Genomic DNA, 13,687 nt, shown 5'->3' with positions numbered 1-13,687 from the left:
AAAGTGGTCCCTGAGATTGTCCATCATCCATCATTTTGGTTATTTCGTTAAAAACTTCGTTAAGTGTCCTGGAGCTCTTGGTCGGAAGTTTGGGCAATTTTCAAAGCTTCGTAACTCAGTTGTTTCTTAACCAAATTCGACCCATAATATATCAAAATGAAGATAGAAAAGTGAAGAATAAGATTATACCTATTTCGAAGCCCAATGGTTGCTGGAGATGGCCGGAAAATAGCCTCAAAATTGACTGGTCCGAGCGAAAACTAGAAAACTCGTCGAAAACTGGGTAAACTTTAAACATTCATAACTTCTTCAATACTTAACGAAATCAAGTGATTCAAATGCGAAAATCATACTTCTCGATGAGACGAAGAGAATGGTACCTTTTTAGACTCGTCGTGGTTTGGTCGGAAAACGGCTCGAAAGTGGCTGTCTTGGTCTCAAGTTAGCCACTTTCGAGCAGTTTTCGGCCAAAACCACGACGATCTAGTTGTCTAAAAAGCTACCATTCTCTTTGTCTCGTCGAGAAGTATGATTTTCGTTTTTGAATCACTTGATTTCGTTGAGTATTGAAGAAGTTATGAACGTTTAAATTTTACCCAATTTCGGCTAGTTTTTCAGTTTTCGCTCGGACTAGTCAACTTTGATGCTATTTTCCGGCCATCTCTGGCAACCATTGGGCTTCGAAATAGGTATAATCTTATTCTACACTTTCCTATATTCATTTTGATATATTATGGATCGAATTTGGTTAATAAATTATTGAGTTGAGAAGTTTTGAAAATTGCCCAAATTTCTGGCCAAGAACTCCGAGACACTTAACAGGGTTTTTAACAGAATGATCAAAATGATGGATGATGGACAATCTCAGATACCACTTTTATCGATTTGGAGTCTCAAGGACCAAAATGATGAGTTATGCAAATCTCATGAACCATTTTAACGATTTACCCAATAATCATTAATAAGAATTTAATTAATTTTTTTACAAAGACAATCTTTAAAGAATCAAATATGGTGCAATTAGTAATATGGAAAATACGTGGGTCATTACTGAAAGAAACAACATTTCGTTGTATTCAAGATAAAAAAAAGGATAAAAAACACGAAAAGCGTTGATGCGTGAAAGGGGAGCGATCTCTCCTAAAAAAAACTTCGGGAGAGCGAAGGTTTCAGAGAAGAGAGTTTGGGAGAGATGAGTGAAATTTCTGGTAGCAGATCGCCGACTTTGCTTTTATTATTAGCTTCAATTTCTCTCCAATTCTTTCCAGGTTGGGCATCACAAACCCCTCATCAATTTTTCTCCAATTATTCTGCTTTAATTTCATGTTGATTTATATATTATATGCTTTCATGTTGATTTATATACATATACATATATTTATATTTATATATGCTTGGTAATTGAATTCTCTCTGTGTTAGTTGCTTTCTGGGTCTGTTTCAAATCACTTGTTTGGTTTCTGAGAAAAAGAAAGTTCTAAATTTGTTGTTTTCTGTTGTTAATTAGCTAAAACCTACCTTACCCAAACCCAAGTTAGTCATTATTTTCTTAATCTTGTCCTGATTTTGTTTCCCTTATAAGGAAATGCTTATGTTTACATTTGAAATTAGAGTCTAAGAAAAAAAAAAACCAAACTTTCCTTTTCCTTTTGGAACATTGTCTCGATATGTTTACCTTTGTATGGCCAACTTTGAAGTGGATTGTGTATCTGGGTTATCTGATTTGGTGGAATCCAAGTATCGTAGCTGGGTTTTGAATGCAATCTTAGTGGAAATCTATGGTTGAGTGTGTTGTGGTTTAGAAACCTTTGGAAAATGGACAGAAGAGAAAAACCACATATTTTGCAACATCCCCAAGTTTGAGTACTTGCTTCGGTATTGAAGCATCCCTTAAGCATTGTATGATCTAATTGAAGTGCTATTGCATTTAAGTCTTGAAAGAAGACCTTTCGATAGACTAGACCCTTGCTTCTCGAAGTAACAAGCCCTTTCGTGACACGAGGGGATTTGATGAACAGATGAAGGAATGAGATGTGATGCTGCGATACGCGTATGATTAATTGTTTCTCACGTTACCACGATAAGATCTTTTAACTTTTGGTCCTTTTCTTTCAGGCCTTTCTGATGATTCATCTAGTTCCAAAGACGGTAAAAAATCTGAGAGTCATTCCACTTCCAGCCACACTGGTTCAACGTTGGTCATCATATTCCTTGGACTTGTAGTAGTTGCGTTGTTCTCCTTTTTCCTTTTCAAGCTATGGCAAAAGAAGAAACGAGACGAACAGTATGCCCGGCTTTTGAAGTTGTTTGAAGAGGATGATGAGCTTGAGCTCGAACTCGGTCTTCGGGATTGAAATACTTTGTTTATATTCAAGGTGTGCCTCCTACCCTATTGCTTTCTTCTTTTTAGTGTGCAAACTGTTAATTCTTTCTTTCAATTGATTTACGGGGGCGACTATATTATAATTGTCATTAACAATGCGACATTGCGTGACCAATTTTCTTTTCTGAATGCTATGTAGTGTTGATACCTTTATAGTGAAGCTGTATTGTGCAAAGCTTGGTGACATTGAATGAACTAGTAGAAATGCCTTTTTAGTTTTTATACCCTGTAATTAGTTGGGTGTCAGAATACTAAGAAACTACGTGGAGCATCTTAGTTGATAGATACAAATTCACATTTTTACTTACAATTTCCGGCCGAGATGGGTATTTTTTTACATCCCCCTAAAATTCACCCGTTGGAGGGCTTTATGGCCAACAAGAACTGTAAAATGCACATTCCAAGACATTTTTCATCTTCCATTGGAGATGCTCTTTGAGATATCAAAATTGACAATAACCTTTTTATGGAGCGCTAACAGTATAGTGGGAATTCTAAAAATGTGTTAAGGGGAGAGTAAGAGTTATTAATAGTGTATTGTAAACGGGAAAGACCACTTTATGCACAGAAGCCTATATGGATCAATATAAAGTGAGATCTTATCAGTTTCTAATCTTCCCATGTTTTCATTTAGAAATCTAGAGTCTAGTCTGATGGATTTTTGAGTATCCTTTTCCTTATTTACCTGTGGTTTGATCATACTTTAATTTATGTAGATGATCTGCCAAAATTTTTGCAAGTTTATATCAAATCCTTGTGATATCCATCGCTTACCGTATCCTGGTTAAGTTTGGAAAGTTAGTCATGTTATGGTATTTCTTCATATGGGCACTTCTATCATTATGATTGTTGGTTGAAGAATCACTTCCTAATGAGGGTTTTTTCTTCTTTGTTTTTGCAGAGTTTCATGGATTATGTATTTGAAAAACTCACTCTCCTAACCAGGATGGAAGTTGGGTGTCCGGGGTTGAGGTTAGATAATTTCTGTCAATTGTGACATTTGTAACCATATCTTCAAATGTAATCTTATGCTTTTATTTTTCATTTTGTTTATGAGTATGATATCATACCATATGTGAGCTAAGGAAGGGGATACTATTTCACATGGAACGCTGAGGTTCACAAATCAGTGTTTGTGTAAATGACCTTGGTTTCGAATTCACATGCTTGATTGACATCAAAATCTTAGTAAGTGGTCTGAATCTTGATATAATTTCAGGCAACTGTAAGTCTTGTAAGCCCTTAGCGCCATATTCTTTCAATTGGTTGGCGTGGATATAAATGCCCACTTGATAAAAATATTGTTCAATCACTCTGCCTTCCGTGGAATGGTATGTCCTAACAGATATTTTGTGTGTAGAAAACAAGAAAGTTATTTAAGTTGTTTTGAGAATCAATGAAGTTAGTTCACTTGTATTTGGTAGATGGTAGGTGGTAGATGGCTTCTGGTATGGGAACTATTTTTTTGTACAGTTGTTGGGGACACCTGCAAGGAATGTCAATGATAGTAGTTGAGTGTTTCATGCTAGGCCTCACCTTGAAGTGCCTTTGTTTGTTTACGCTAAGTTATTTATGTAAAGCAGGAATGATATTACTGCTGTCTTATGCTTCTAGGTTCAAGGTGGTTAACTTTTGAAGAGTTCAGAGTGGACGTTATCTGAGTATGACGGTAGTAGAATTTACGGGGTCAGGATGTCTTTCTCGATGCATAAACTATTGAGAATGCTATTCCTAGTTATCCGGACCTAGATAGTAGGATCATCTCTAATGTTTCAAAGCTACTTGTTTTCTTTTTTTGTCATTGTTTGATTTTCATGTTGAGCTGCATTTAGAAAGGTTTGATATTACAAGATTTCGGGCAAATCTTTACCAGCACAGCGGTACGCTTTCCGTGCACTCCTTTCATGTGTTCCATGATGATCCTGTTAACATGGAGATCTCTTTTTATTACTTTCGAACTATTACCAGTGGTTCATGTTTTAGCAATGATCTGTGTATTGTATCTATTTCTTACCCGAATTTTGGGGTTACTTATGCTGCCTTTACTTTTGGAGTCATGATTTAGTTGTGTTTCGTTCTTGAACTTTTTGAACGGATTGCAGAATTTTGGTATTTTAGTTTGGGAGTGAGCTGTGAATGTCGATGTAGCATCTTCAAACCCGTAATTTATGTTTTCGACATTCACAGCTCACTCACTCCCCTTTCATTTGAGTCTCTCCCGTTCTATTTCTTATGATCTAAGGTATCACTAAATTTGTATCACCGATTGCCTTGTCTTTCATGTAAAGATCGAAGAAGGTGCTGGTGCGAGCTTCCGGACTTTAAAATTTGAAATTTATTTCTGCTCGGCTGTTAATTCTTGGGAACTTTAACGAAAAGTTTTCGGTACTGTTCATTTTAACGAAAAATCATATTTTTATATTAAAAAGTCAATCTTAGTACTATTCACTTTACCCTTTATTTTGTCATTTTTGTTAAAACTCAAAATTTTTAAACCTTTTTTTATTAGTTTTCCTTTAATTCAAAACATTGTTTCCGTGACTGAAATATTGGATAATTCTGATTTTTAATTTTCCATGCACGTACTAATACATGATTAAATGCTTAGAAAAACCTAAGGATTAGACTGATTAGGGGAAATACTTGATTCAATTCTCATTCTCTCCCCATTTCAATTACATATGTATGAATTTCATTCTATTCCGTAACATAAATGAAACTTTTTCTATTACAAGCGGTATCACTATTTAAGCTACACTGAGGGGAGGCGTTTTTCTTTTCTTCGAGTACAACGATATATTTTACACTAAGGGAATTGGGGAGTTCGGTTAAGTCACACAATAAACAACCTAGTTTAGTATCGAATTTGCCATCCACGATATTCGAACCTAAGATCTCTTACTTACAAGTGAAAAAGAATACCATCAGACCGTAGTACTGAATGGCAGGTAAAAGGGCTGGGTTTAAACCCAAGATATGGTAGGTTGAAGAGGAAGGTCGTATCTACCAGAAAAATATTCTCTTCGGATCCGAACCATCCAGATCCTACTGATCAAATAACCTCAGCCATTTATGTAAATCGTGCGGCTGAAATCACTTGCATCTTTAACATTCTTACTCCTTTTCTTTCTCCTCAACATCCATGCCATCTTCTTCGTGGCGATCGACGAAGCAGAACCGCAGAGAAAGAACGAAAGAACGAAAGAAGAAAATGGGAAGGGTTGAAGGTCGGGGAAACATGCAGTGGTAATTGGGGTGCGACGGGGAGGGGGAGGTGAGTGATGGTAGGGAGGTCCATAGGATCCAGATGGTTCAGATCTGAAGAGGATATGTCCCCATAACTACCAAGGTAATCCACCGCTTGCAACATGGAAAAAGCGAGTACAAAGACGCCAAAACAAAATGGCAAAAATTAGAAACTCATCTGAACTTATTTTTATTGTAAACAATAGCACAATACATGCATACAAGATAAATATAAACTTAGTCAATGTAGCATTTTGCCTAGTACAAGATGCTGGAATATGATCACAGGAAAATCAAACGACGGCCTACAAGCTCGAGGCTATAGGCAACAAATATAACTAAAGAATAATATTGTGTTCCCTATCAAAGAAAGAATATAAGCTCGTTCAGAAGTGTTTTTAAAATGAGAGGTGAAAATATTTTTAAAACCAATTTTTACTAAAAATCCAAGTGGACCATAGAAAAACACTTTAGTGCTTCCTGCAAGAAGCATATACTTAAAAGTGCTTTTAGAACCCAAAATCAATTTCACCAAAAGATTTTTCATTCATTTTAAAAGCACTTCCAAACGAGTTCTAGATCACAGTGGACGTAGAAGGCATGTCGTACGGAACTACTGAACCTGTTCACCTGTCTGAGAGGCCGGACGAAGGGCCCGAAATTTGTTCATCAGTTTGTCAACAAGGCCTCCCAATGTGTTGGAAATCAAAATTATCAAGATGCCGAAAGTTCTTCGACAAGGCAGATGTGAATGTTTTCAGTGATTGAACCACTAACGATCAGCATAGTTTTAGGATTTATTACTTCCCTGTCTTGGCTCGTTTCATCCCTGTACTGTTGAAGGGCGACATGCTGGGGCTTAGACTTGGGCTCATGCTGGGGCTCTCTTCCCTCAGTGTACCGTTCAGCATAGCCAATTCTCTAAGTTGTTGCTTCTTATAGTGATCGAAGGACTCGTCCTGCAAGAGACGGGTTAAAACCTGTCCAAGAAAATGAATCAAGAGTCAACTACGCGACCAATGCTATTCATACCACAGGCTTCAGAAGGTTCTCGAGTATTGCCACTGCATGATCCAAGCGAGCATTGATTATATCCTCCGGAAATTCAGCCTCCACCAACACGTGCAACGGCTCATTAAGATGTTCATATCCAGGCTCGTCTTTTAATTTCTCTTCCTGAAGAAAAACAATGTACAAGGCACATAAGGAGCCAAATGATGTCAATGAAAACTAGAATTTGACGAGGATACATGAGTATTTTTCAGACAAATAACTCTTCGATGAAGTTTGCAAATCGATATTCCGCCTGCCATTTTTAGCATATCGTGCCATTCAGAAAATGTCCAACTTAATTGTCATTCAAAAGTTGAGACCATAAAAATGTAAGGATACATTATCTGTTGAAGCACACATGACCCCAACCAAAGATTAAAGAAAATGAACGAAAGCCGTAACAATAAGCAGGCACTACTACACAAGTCCAAACTACGATATCAGACTGAAGCGGTTAGTTCCTAGCTACCTCCATCTCCGTCATTTTGGATCCATCAAGCTGTTTGTAGTGAGTTGTAATACAACTACACAAATCCAAACTAGAAACATATTTATATTTACACATTCTTGTTTTGCTAAGTCAAGAGAGAACCGTATACCATGAACTCTCACTAGCATCAATTTCAAGCTTCATGTTAAAGTTTTTGGAAACCTCACAGCTGGCCTGAAGCTCGTGTGAGTCCTCTTATTAGAGATCCCTTCTATTCTAACACTGAGTGCTATTTCAAACAGTTCCATTTTTTTTTACTCCTGTTTGTTACTCCTAGGCTACAAGCCTACAACGAGAACATATGATCTATGAAATTAATTATGTTGAGTATTTTGTAGAATGCATGAATTAATACCTACTATAAACGAATATGAATGAGCAAATTTAGAAGCCAATTTTCATGCAACCATGCCAGTGCCAACTAACTACCCAAAAAAGATGAGCAATACCTTTCCAGAATCCTTCACTGAGCCCCGGCCTCGGATGTACACCCTACACTCTGTCATGGCTTCAACTCTTTTTAGGGAGTTCCCACGTGGTCCCAAAATTCGGCCAACAAAATTGTACTGCCAAGTTTGGTGTGAAAAATTGTTAATTAAGACAAAAAGGTTGAAAATAAACTCTGCACAAATCATAACCCCTTCCTTACTTACATGTGGATATTTGTCCACGGGAAGATCAAGTCTAATAACTCTCTTTACAATAGGGGTGGTTGGAATTCCTTGCCCCCCAAGCCATCCCATAGAAGGAGATTGAAACGGGGCCATTCTCTGGATATGTCCATTGTCCTACAGGAGACAAATTATCATGAATGAAGATTCACACATACAAACAACATAAGACATGAGCAAAACCTAAACTCTCTTCCCACTATGTCATACACCATAAAAGAGTTTTATTCAGCTATGAGTAGATGATTGTACTACGAATGGTATAGTGGTTTCAACAATAACATATTGGAAGTTGGCTTGGATGGCCACCAAAACATTACAAACCGGACTACAGCTCTGGCATACGGTGTCTCACAGGCTTGTCAAACACGCGTTAAAGAAATCAAAACTCTCGTCTTACATTTCAAGAAATGAAGGCTATTAAAAAAAATTAAGAAAATTAGACAATGATAATTGAATTCAAGCAACAACTATGGTAAAAAATTCAAACAAAATACAAAATAAGCATCACCCACTTCTATTACTAGAATTACCTCCATGTGTATTCCTGGCCATCCCTCCAGATCCATTGGTCTACCATTCGCATTTTGACTTAATGACCTAAATGGACTGTCATGCGTAAATCTTTCACGATCTGCAGGAGTTTGATTGAAGCCTGATATTTGTCTGATCTCTGTCATGGCGTCAAAGAACAAAGTATGCTTCAGCAAATAACCAAAAAAGACCAGAAAAATGAAACTGTAGCTACACATGGTTTAAGCATTTTACAAGAGCATGCAGTTTCCAACCAACATGCTTAAACATTGATTGTCATAGGAGACACTGCACAAAAATTTATAATAGATGATTGTATAGTGAAGAAATTACAGTTACCACCGCCACAGCCCTTTTCAAGGACTCAATACTTTCTCTATACAGAAACTATAACTAATGTTAATTGTGAGGATCTGATAATTTACAGCTTAAAAATCATCCAAAAAAAAGATCTTTGTTCTAGTGTTCTTTTAATTCATTTCTAAATACACCATTTGGTATCATTACTTCCGACACGCAGGGGAAGCATAGACAGTGCAAACACATTTTGTGTTTTGAAATATGGATTGGAACAAACATATCCAAGAACAGCTGTCAAACACACACATGCCAAGTAGTTAAATCCAAACTGATATCACAGTACATGACCATCTGCACATACATGTAAACCTGTACAGAAAAAGTATCTTGTTTATGGATTAATCAGATTTTTAGAAAGAAAAAAGGGCGGCCAAAACTTATTGTCAACCACAAAAAATGTTCTTAGTTCACAAGAGAAAACAAAATTTAATGAGACATAAAATTTAGAAGTGAGCTACACAGGGGAAAAGCATTAGATAGAAATTTCATCTAACCATGATTTAGAAGTCTGCTACATAGAGGCAATATTTGCAGGAATGGTCCCAACTTTTGCTTCTCTGCCAGTAGTTCAGCCAAATATCTGCCATAACACCAGCCAAATCTTGTGTCAATTCCTAGCATACTTCGAAAAGCAGTAGTATGTAGTGTTTCTTACTAGTTAATATTTGGAAAATGAAAATTGTATTAAAGTAATTTTGAGAAAGAATATTCATGTTATATCATATATGCAGACATCACAACATTGCTTTGATTCTTTAAATGATTGTTTTCACGAACTCAAATTGAAGTATTATCGGAAAAAGATCATGATTTCCAAGGGAATGAGCAACATGCTCAAACATCTTCAATTGTATACATGAAGTGAGATGTGCATCAATGATTGAGTACACGTACAAACATCATTACAAAATGAACAAGATGTCGACAGGAAGCCAAAATAGTAAAGAACATTAATATGACCAAAAGGATAAAAGCAGCCCTCCAATCAGTAAAGAACAGCAAAATAAAAAGAAGAGTTTCTCTGAACTTTGAAGAGTCTAAAGTCCACAAAGACGACTGTGATTGAAATTTGTCCCAAACTTCACTCCCTCACGTCAAAAATCTTTCTATATCTTTCTTAGCACCACAATCACACCACATCTCCATAAAACTTCTTATGTTAACCTTTAAACTTCCTCATTAAAAAATAAAAATTGAAAAACAACTTTCTGGTAAAACCTGACTTTCCCTCAGCATCTCCACCACAACCAAACGCAACCGGGTAATGACAAAAAAATGTTCAATACTTTCTGCCACTCACTTGCACATCATAGACCAGTGAGGACAGATGTTAGGTTTATAGCATTCAACCATGCCACAAGTGTTTCATTAGCAATGATCCATATGTTTCACTCAAACATTATACACCAGTCAAGAGAGAGGGGTATTAGGTGTCTAGCTTTCAACCACGTCACAGGTGTTTCATCTTACCATTAAAAATGGACATGTGGGGTCTGGGGACTATCTGACACAACAACAGCAATATGCATAACAATGGCAGTGATTTGGTTGCACTTAAAAGCTCAGAGACAAAGCAGGTGAGCACGAAAGGAGGTTCCAAACTACGTCTCACAACTTTCACCTGCCATGCTAACGACACTTTTCCACTGAAGACCGTGCTCGCATCAAAAGAACGAGTGGGTTTGTCTTTTTCCTTTTATGATTTGATTCAAAATTTAGAAACATATAGCACTATGTATGATCTGAAAGCAGCGGTGAAGTGAAATAAGAACTAGTAGGGTTAAAGCCCAACGTGCAATCACTCAAATATATATTCACCCTTTGAAGCTTATCCATGTTAACAAGTTCCTGAGGATTACTGTGTTTGATATTCAATGGGGTTCGTTGACTATATCGATTAATTAATGGCATTTAAAAAAAAAAAGATTGTCAAGTTTGTATGAAATGCATGCAGAAACAACCTCCCAATGGCATTTAAGAAGAAAGATTGTCAAGTTTGTATGAAATGCATGCAGAAACAACCTCCCAAACGTATGTACAAAAGTACCAATCAATTTTTTTCTTCATTGGTAAAACAAATTGACTATCTATGGTAAAACAAATTGACTATTGTGGCATTTAAACATATTTCTACTTCAATTAGAGCCTGAAATGCCTTCGTAAAACATATCTATAAAAACATAAACATTTTCTCTTGAACAGTAAAAGAAACCGGCAATCTAGATATAATTTATGGCATTTCACATTTCAGGAAGAAAAAAGTAGTCTAATTACAAGGTAAGCTAAAATGTCTGAAAGACCAATTTCCCAAATATGAAATCGTTTACTACCTCCCTTTAAATGTTTTTCCATCGGAAACTGAAAATCAAACGGGGGTTATGAAATTAACTCCCAAAAACTCATGGAGCATACTCAAGGACTCGAGAATTCATAGCGCCATACTTTCTTAACCCTACTAAAGATAATAGACGAAATATAAGGACTGAAACCCAAAAGACATCAGAAAAGCATGGGACAGCCACAATATATGGGATAAAACACATAAGCCCTTGAAAACTAAGTATATTCTACGAAAGCAAAACCAAATAGAATGGCCATCAATGTACTAATGATAAAACCACCACTCACACCGACAGAAAACGTCAAGTACGGAACCACCAGCTACACATGTCACCGATAAATCATCGACAAGGAATCGAAATGAGATTGAATTAACAGGTGAAACATTAAAAGTTCAGCAAATTACTGACCTCTCTCGATCTGCAGGGAAAGAAGACCTGTGTGGAGAAGCATGGACACCAGGAGGTGGGTACTGGAAGTAACTTCCAGGAGGGATTCTCTCTCCCATAACACAGGCACTACTGTATATGTCAAAGAACCCACAAAACAAATTAACAAACCCACTTCAGAAAACGCACAAAAAATGGCATATCATTATGTAAGTGTCAAATGAGCAAAACCCAGTTGAAGAAAACACCGATAAAGCATTATCTTCACAAGAAAATTGATCCCACTTTGAAGAAAACACACAGCAAACAATAGAACAACACACAACCCAGCAAGAAAAAAACAACAACAATATGTAATTAGAAAGAGAGAGGAGAGAGAGGGGAGAGAGAGGGGCTTACCGGACGGGAATGAGAGAGGAGGGAGGTCGGGGCAGAGAGAGATTCAAATCTTTTCTGCCCCTTATTGGAGGCGGGTGTTGGTGCGAGAGAGTGAGCAAAGATGCAAAATTCCTACTAGAGCATGAGTCTCAACCATCCCTCCCTTGTATTTATGTACTTTCAGTCAAATCACTCGTTTTCATTTTTCCTTTTATTTTATTTTCCTGCCTGCTAAGTGCCACTCACTAGGCACTGGCACTGCTCTATTATTTTTGTTGTCACTTCAAGGTGACGTGCTATCATCGCTCGAAATCAAATTTTTTGCACTCATTGTTTGACATATGTTAAGTTTATAATAAAAAAATTAAAAAAAAATTAAATTTATAAATACGTATTAGTCAATGATGGGGTCGAGAAGCTACATTCATTTAAATGCAGAAAATTTAATCTCATAACTCAGGGTGGGTCATTTACACTAACCTGGATTTATGACGTATTTAGAAAAAAATCCAAAAAATAAATTCTAATTTAATTAGTGACTTAAAGTCTTCCAATTCAAAATAAAATACGCATTCTGTCGCGAGTCATGACAACCAAAAAACAATAACTTAAGTTACAAATTTAGTTTCAAATGAATTCAAACTTCAAGTTGATGACGAAGATGGCCCTTTTGGCCCATTCGGCCCCTTTGGGCATGAAATAGATCCTCTCCGAATCTTTCCCTCCAAAATCTAGGGATTAAGTGATCCGACCCTTTAAAATTTGATCCAACGGCTAAAAACAAAGAAATCAGTCAAAACTTTTAAAAGCTATAATAATTTTTAATTGTTGGATCAAAATTTTAAAGGCCCGAATCATTTGATCCCTTAACTTTAGAGGGAAAAATCCGGAGAGAATCTCTTTCCCCACTTCTCTTTATAGATGGTTGGTCCTTTGTAGAAGATTGGTCTCTTCCCCTTGATGCAATAGTTGTAAATGATTGACCCTTACAAGTGAATTTGAATTGGGTAGTCGTGGAAGTAGTGATTGACGTTGTTGAACTTACGTGGTGGAGACGGCGGAGAAGGTACCATTTCATCTTGAGTTGAATTCTTCTCACCTTTAAAATTAAGCGGCCCAACATATAACAGTAAACACAAATTATTGCTAATTAGTATATTATTGTTATATAGAAGATTCAATGTATTGAATACTAAAAAACTAAAAATATAAAACTAGATACTTCACTTACTGAGTCTTCAAGTTCATCCTAGAATATGAGGTCGTCATTGTAGATTATAGAAATAAAATTCATTCCTTCTAAACTAATCACTAGTACACAGTAGAGCATCAATCATTGTGGCTGAGGCCAAGAGAGAGTTGGTTTTAATTCAATGGTTGAGATTAAATCTCAACCAATCCGACGGCTATATAAATTATAATCTTATTTCGTTCAAATTTTTTTATAATCTTGTATATTATATATTTAATTTGGTTTAGTTCGGTCTTACCATACTAACCTATGTGTTATACTGACACTTGTACCGAATTTTTCAGTATTTTCAGTTTGATATATGTATAGAGTGAGTCAGTTTTGGTTTTTTTGGTTGTTTATTCCACCCTATCAATAAAAGGTGAGAATGAATGTCTCGCTTGCTCGACTTATCCTTTATACAATTAATCACTTTGATGTTTTATTTAGTTACAGTTTCACGCTATAATATTTGATAAATACACTTCTAGGTATTTAATAATTTCTCTCTAATTTCCCTAATATTTGATTTCTCTTCAAATTTTCCAAATCTATTGCATATTTATATCATTTTTAACAAATTACTATTACAAAACAATAGAAAGTGCGCTCC

General features: G+C 36.2%; 2 protein-coding genes across 2 annotated transcripts; one reads left to right on the top strand and one right to left on the bottom strand.

Moving 5' to 3' along the window:
• Positions 1–1,100: 1,100 nt before the first annotated feature.
• LOC126632354 (uncharacterized) lies at positions 1,101–3,565 on the top strand. Its single transcript, XM_050302736.1, has 3 exons — positions 1,101–1,268; positions 2,115–2,374; positions 3,284–3,565. The coding sequence occupies exons 1-2, from the start codon at positions 1,193–1,195 to the stop codon at positions 2,351–2,353; spliced, it is 315 nt and encodes a 104-aa protein (XP_050158693.1). The 5' UTR covers positions 1,101–1,192; the 3' UTR covers positions 2,354–2,374; positions 3,284–3,565.
• A 2,229-nt stretch (positions 3,566–5,794) lies between these two features.
• LOC126632353 (KH domain-containing protein At1g09660/At1g09670-like) lies at positions 5,795–12,026 on the bottom strand. Its single transcript, XM_050302735.1, has 8 exons — positions 11,865–12,026; positions 11,487–11,597; positions 9,231–9,316; positions 8,376–8,515; positions 7,825–7,959; positions 7,621–7,737; positions 6,661–6,804; positions 5,795–6,587 (listed from the first exon to the last, which is right to left on the bottom strand). The coding sequence occupies exons 2-8, from the start codon at positions 11,582–11,584 to the stop codon at positions 6,429–6,431; spliced, it is 879 nt and encodes a 292-aa protein (XP_050158692.1). The 5' UTR covers positions 11,585–11,597; positions 11,865–12,026; the 3' UTR covers positions 5,795–6,428.
• Positions 12,027–13,687: the final 1,661 nt, after the last annotated feature.

Source organism: Malus sylvestris, chromosome 8 (assembly GCF_916048215.2).
Source record: "Malus sylvestris chromosome 8, drMalSylv7.2, whole genome shotgun sequence".
Classification (NCBI taxonomy): domain Eukaryota; kingdom Viridiplantae; phylum Streptophyta; class Magnoliopsida; order Rosales; family Rosaceae; genus Malus; species Malus sylvestris.
Note: the sequence above shows the minus strand (reverse complement) of the source record. Positions and strands in the feature narration are given on the sequence as shown.

Coding starts and splice junctions, on each gene's coding strand:
- LOC126632354 (XM_050302736.1), top strand. CDS start 1,193: ATGAGTGAAATTTCTGGTAGCAGATCGCCGACTTTGCTTTTATTATTA. Junction 1,269..2,114: donor TTCTCTCCAATTCTTTCCAG/GTTGGGCATCAC, acceptor CTTTTCTTTCAG/GCCTTTCTGATGATTCATCT.
- LOC126632353 (XM_050302735.1), bottom strand. CDS start 11,584: ATGGGAGAGAGAATCCCTCCTGGAAGTTACTTCCAGTACCCACCTCCT. Junction 7,960..8,375: donor GGCCAGGAATACACATGGAG/GTAATTCTAGTA, acceptor TGTCTCCTGTAG/GACAATGGACATATCCAGAG. Junction 7,738..7,824: donor CCGTGGACAAATATCCACAT/GTAAGTAAGGAA, acceptor CAAACTTGGCAG/TACAATTTTGTTGGCCGAAT.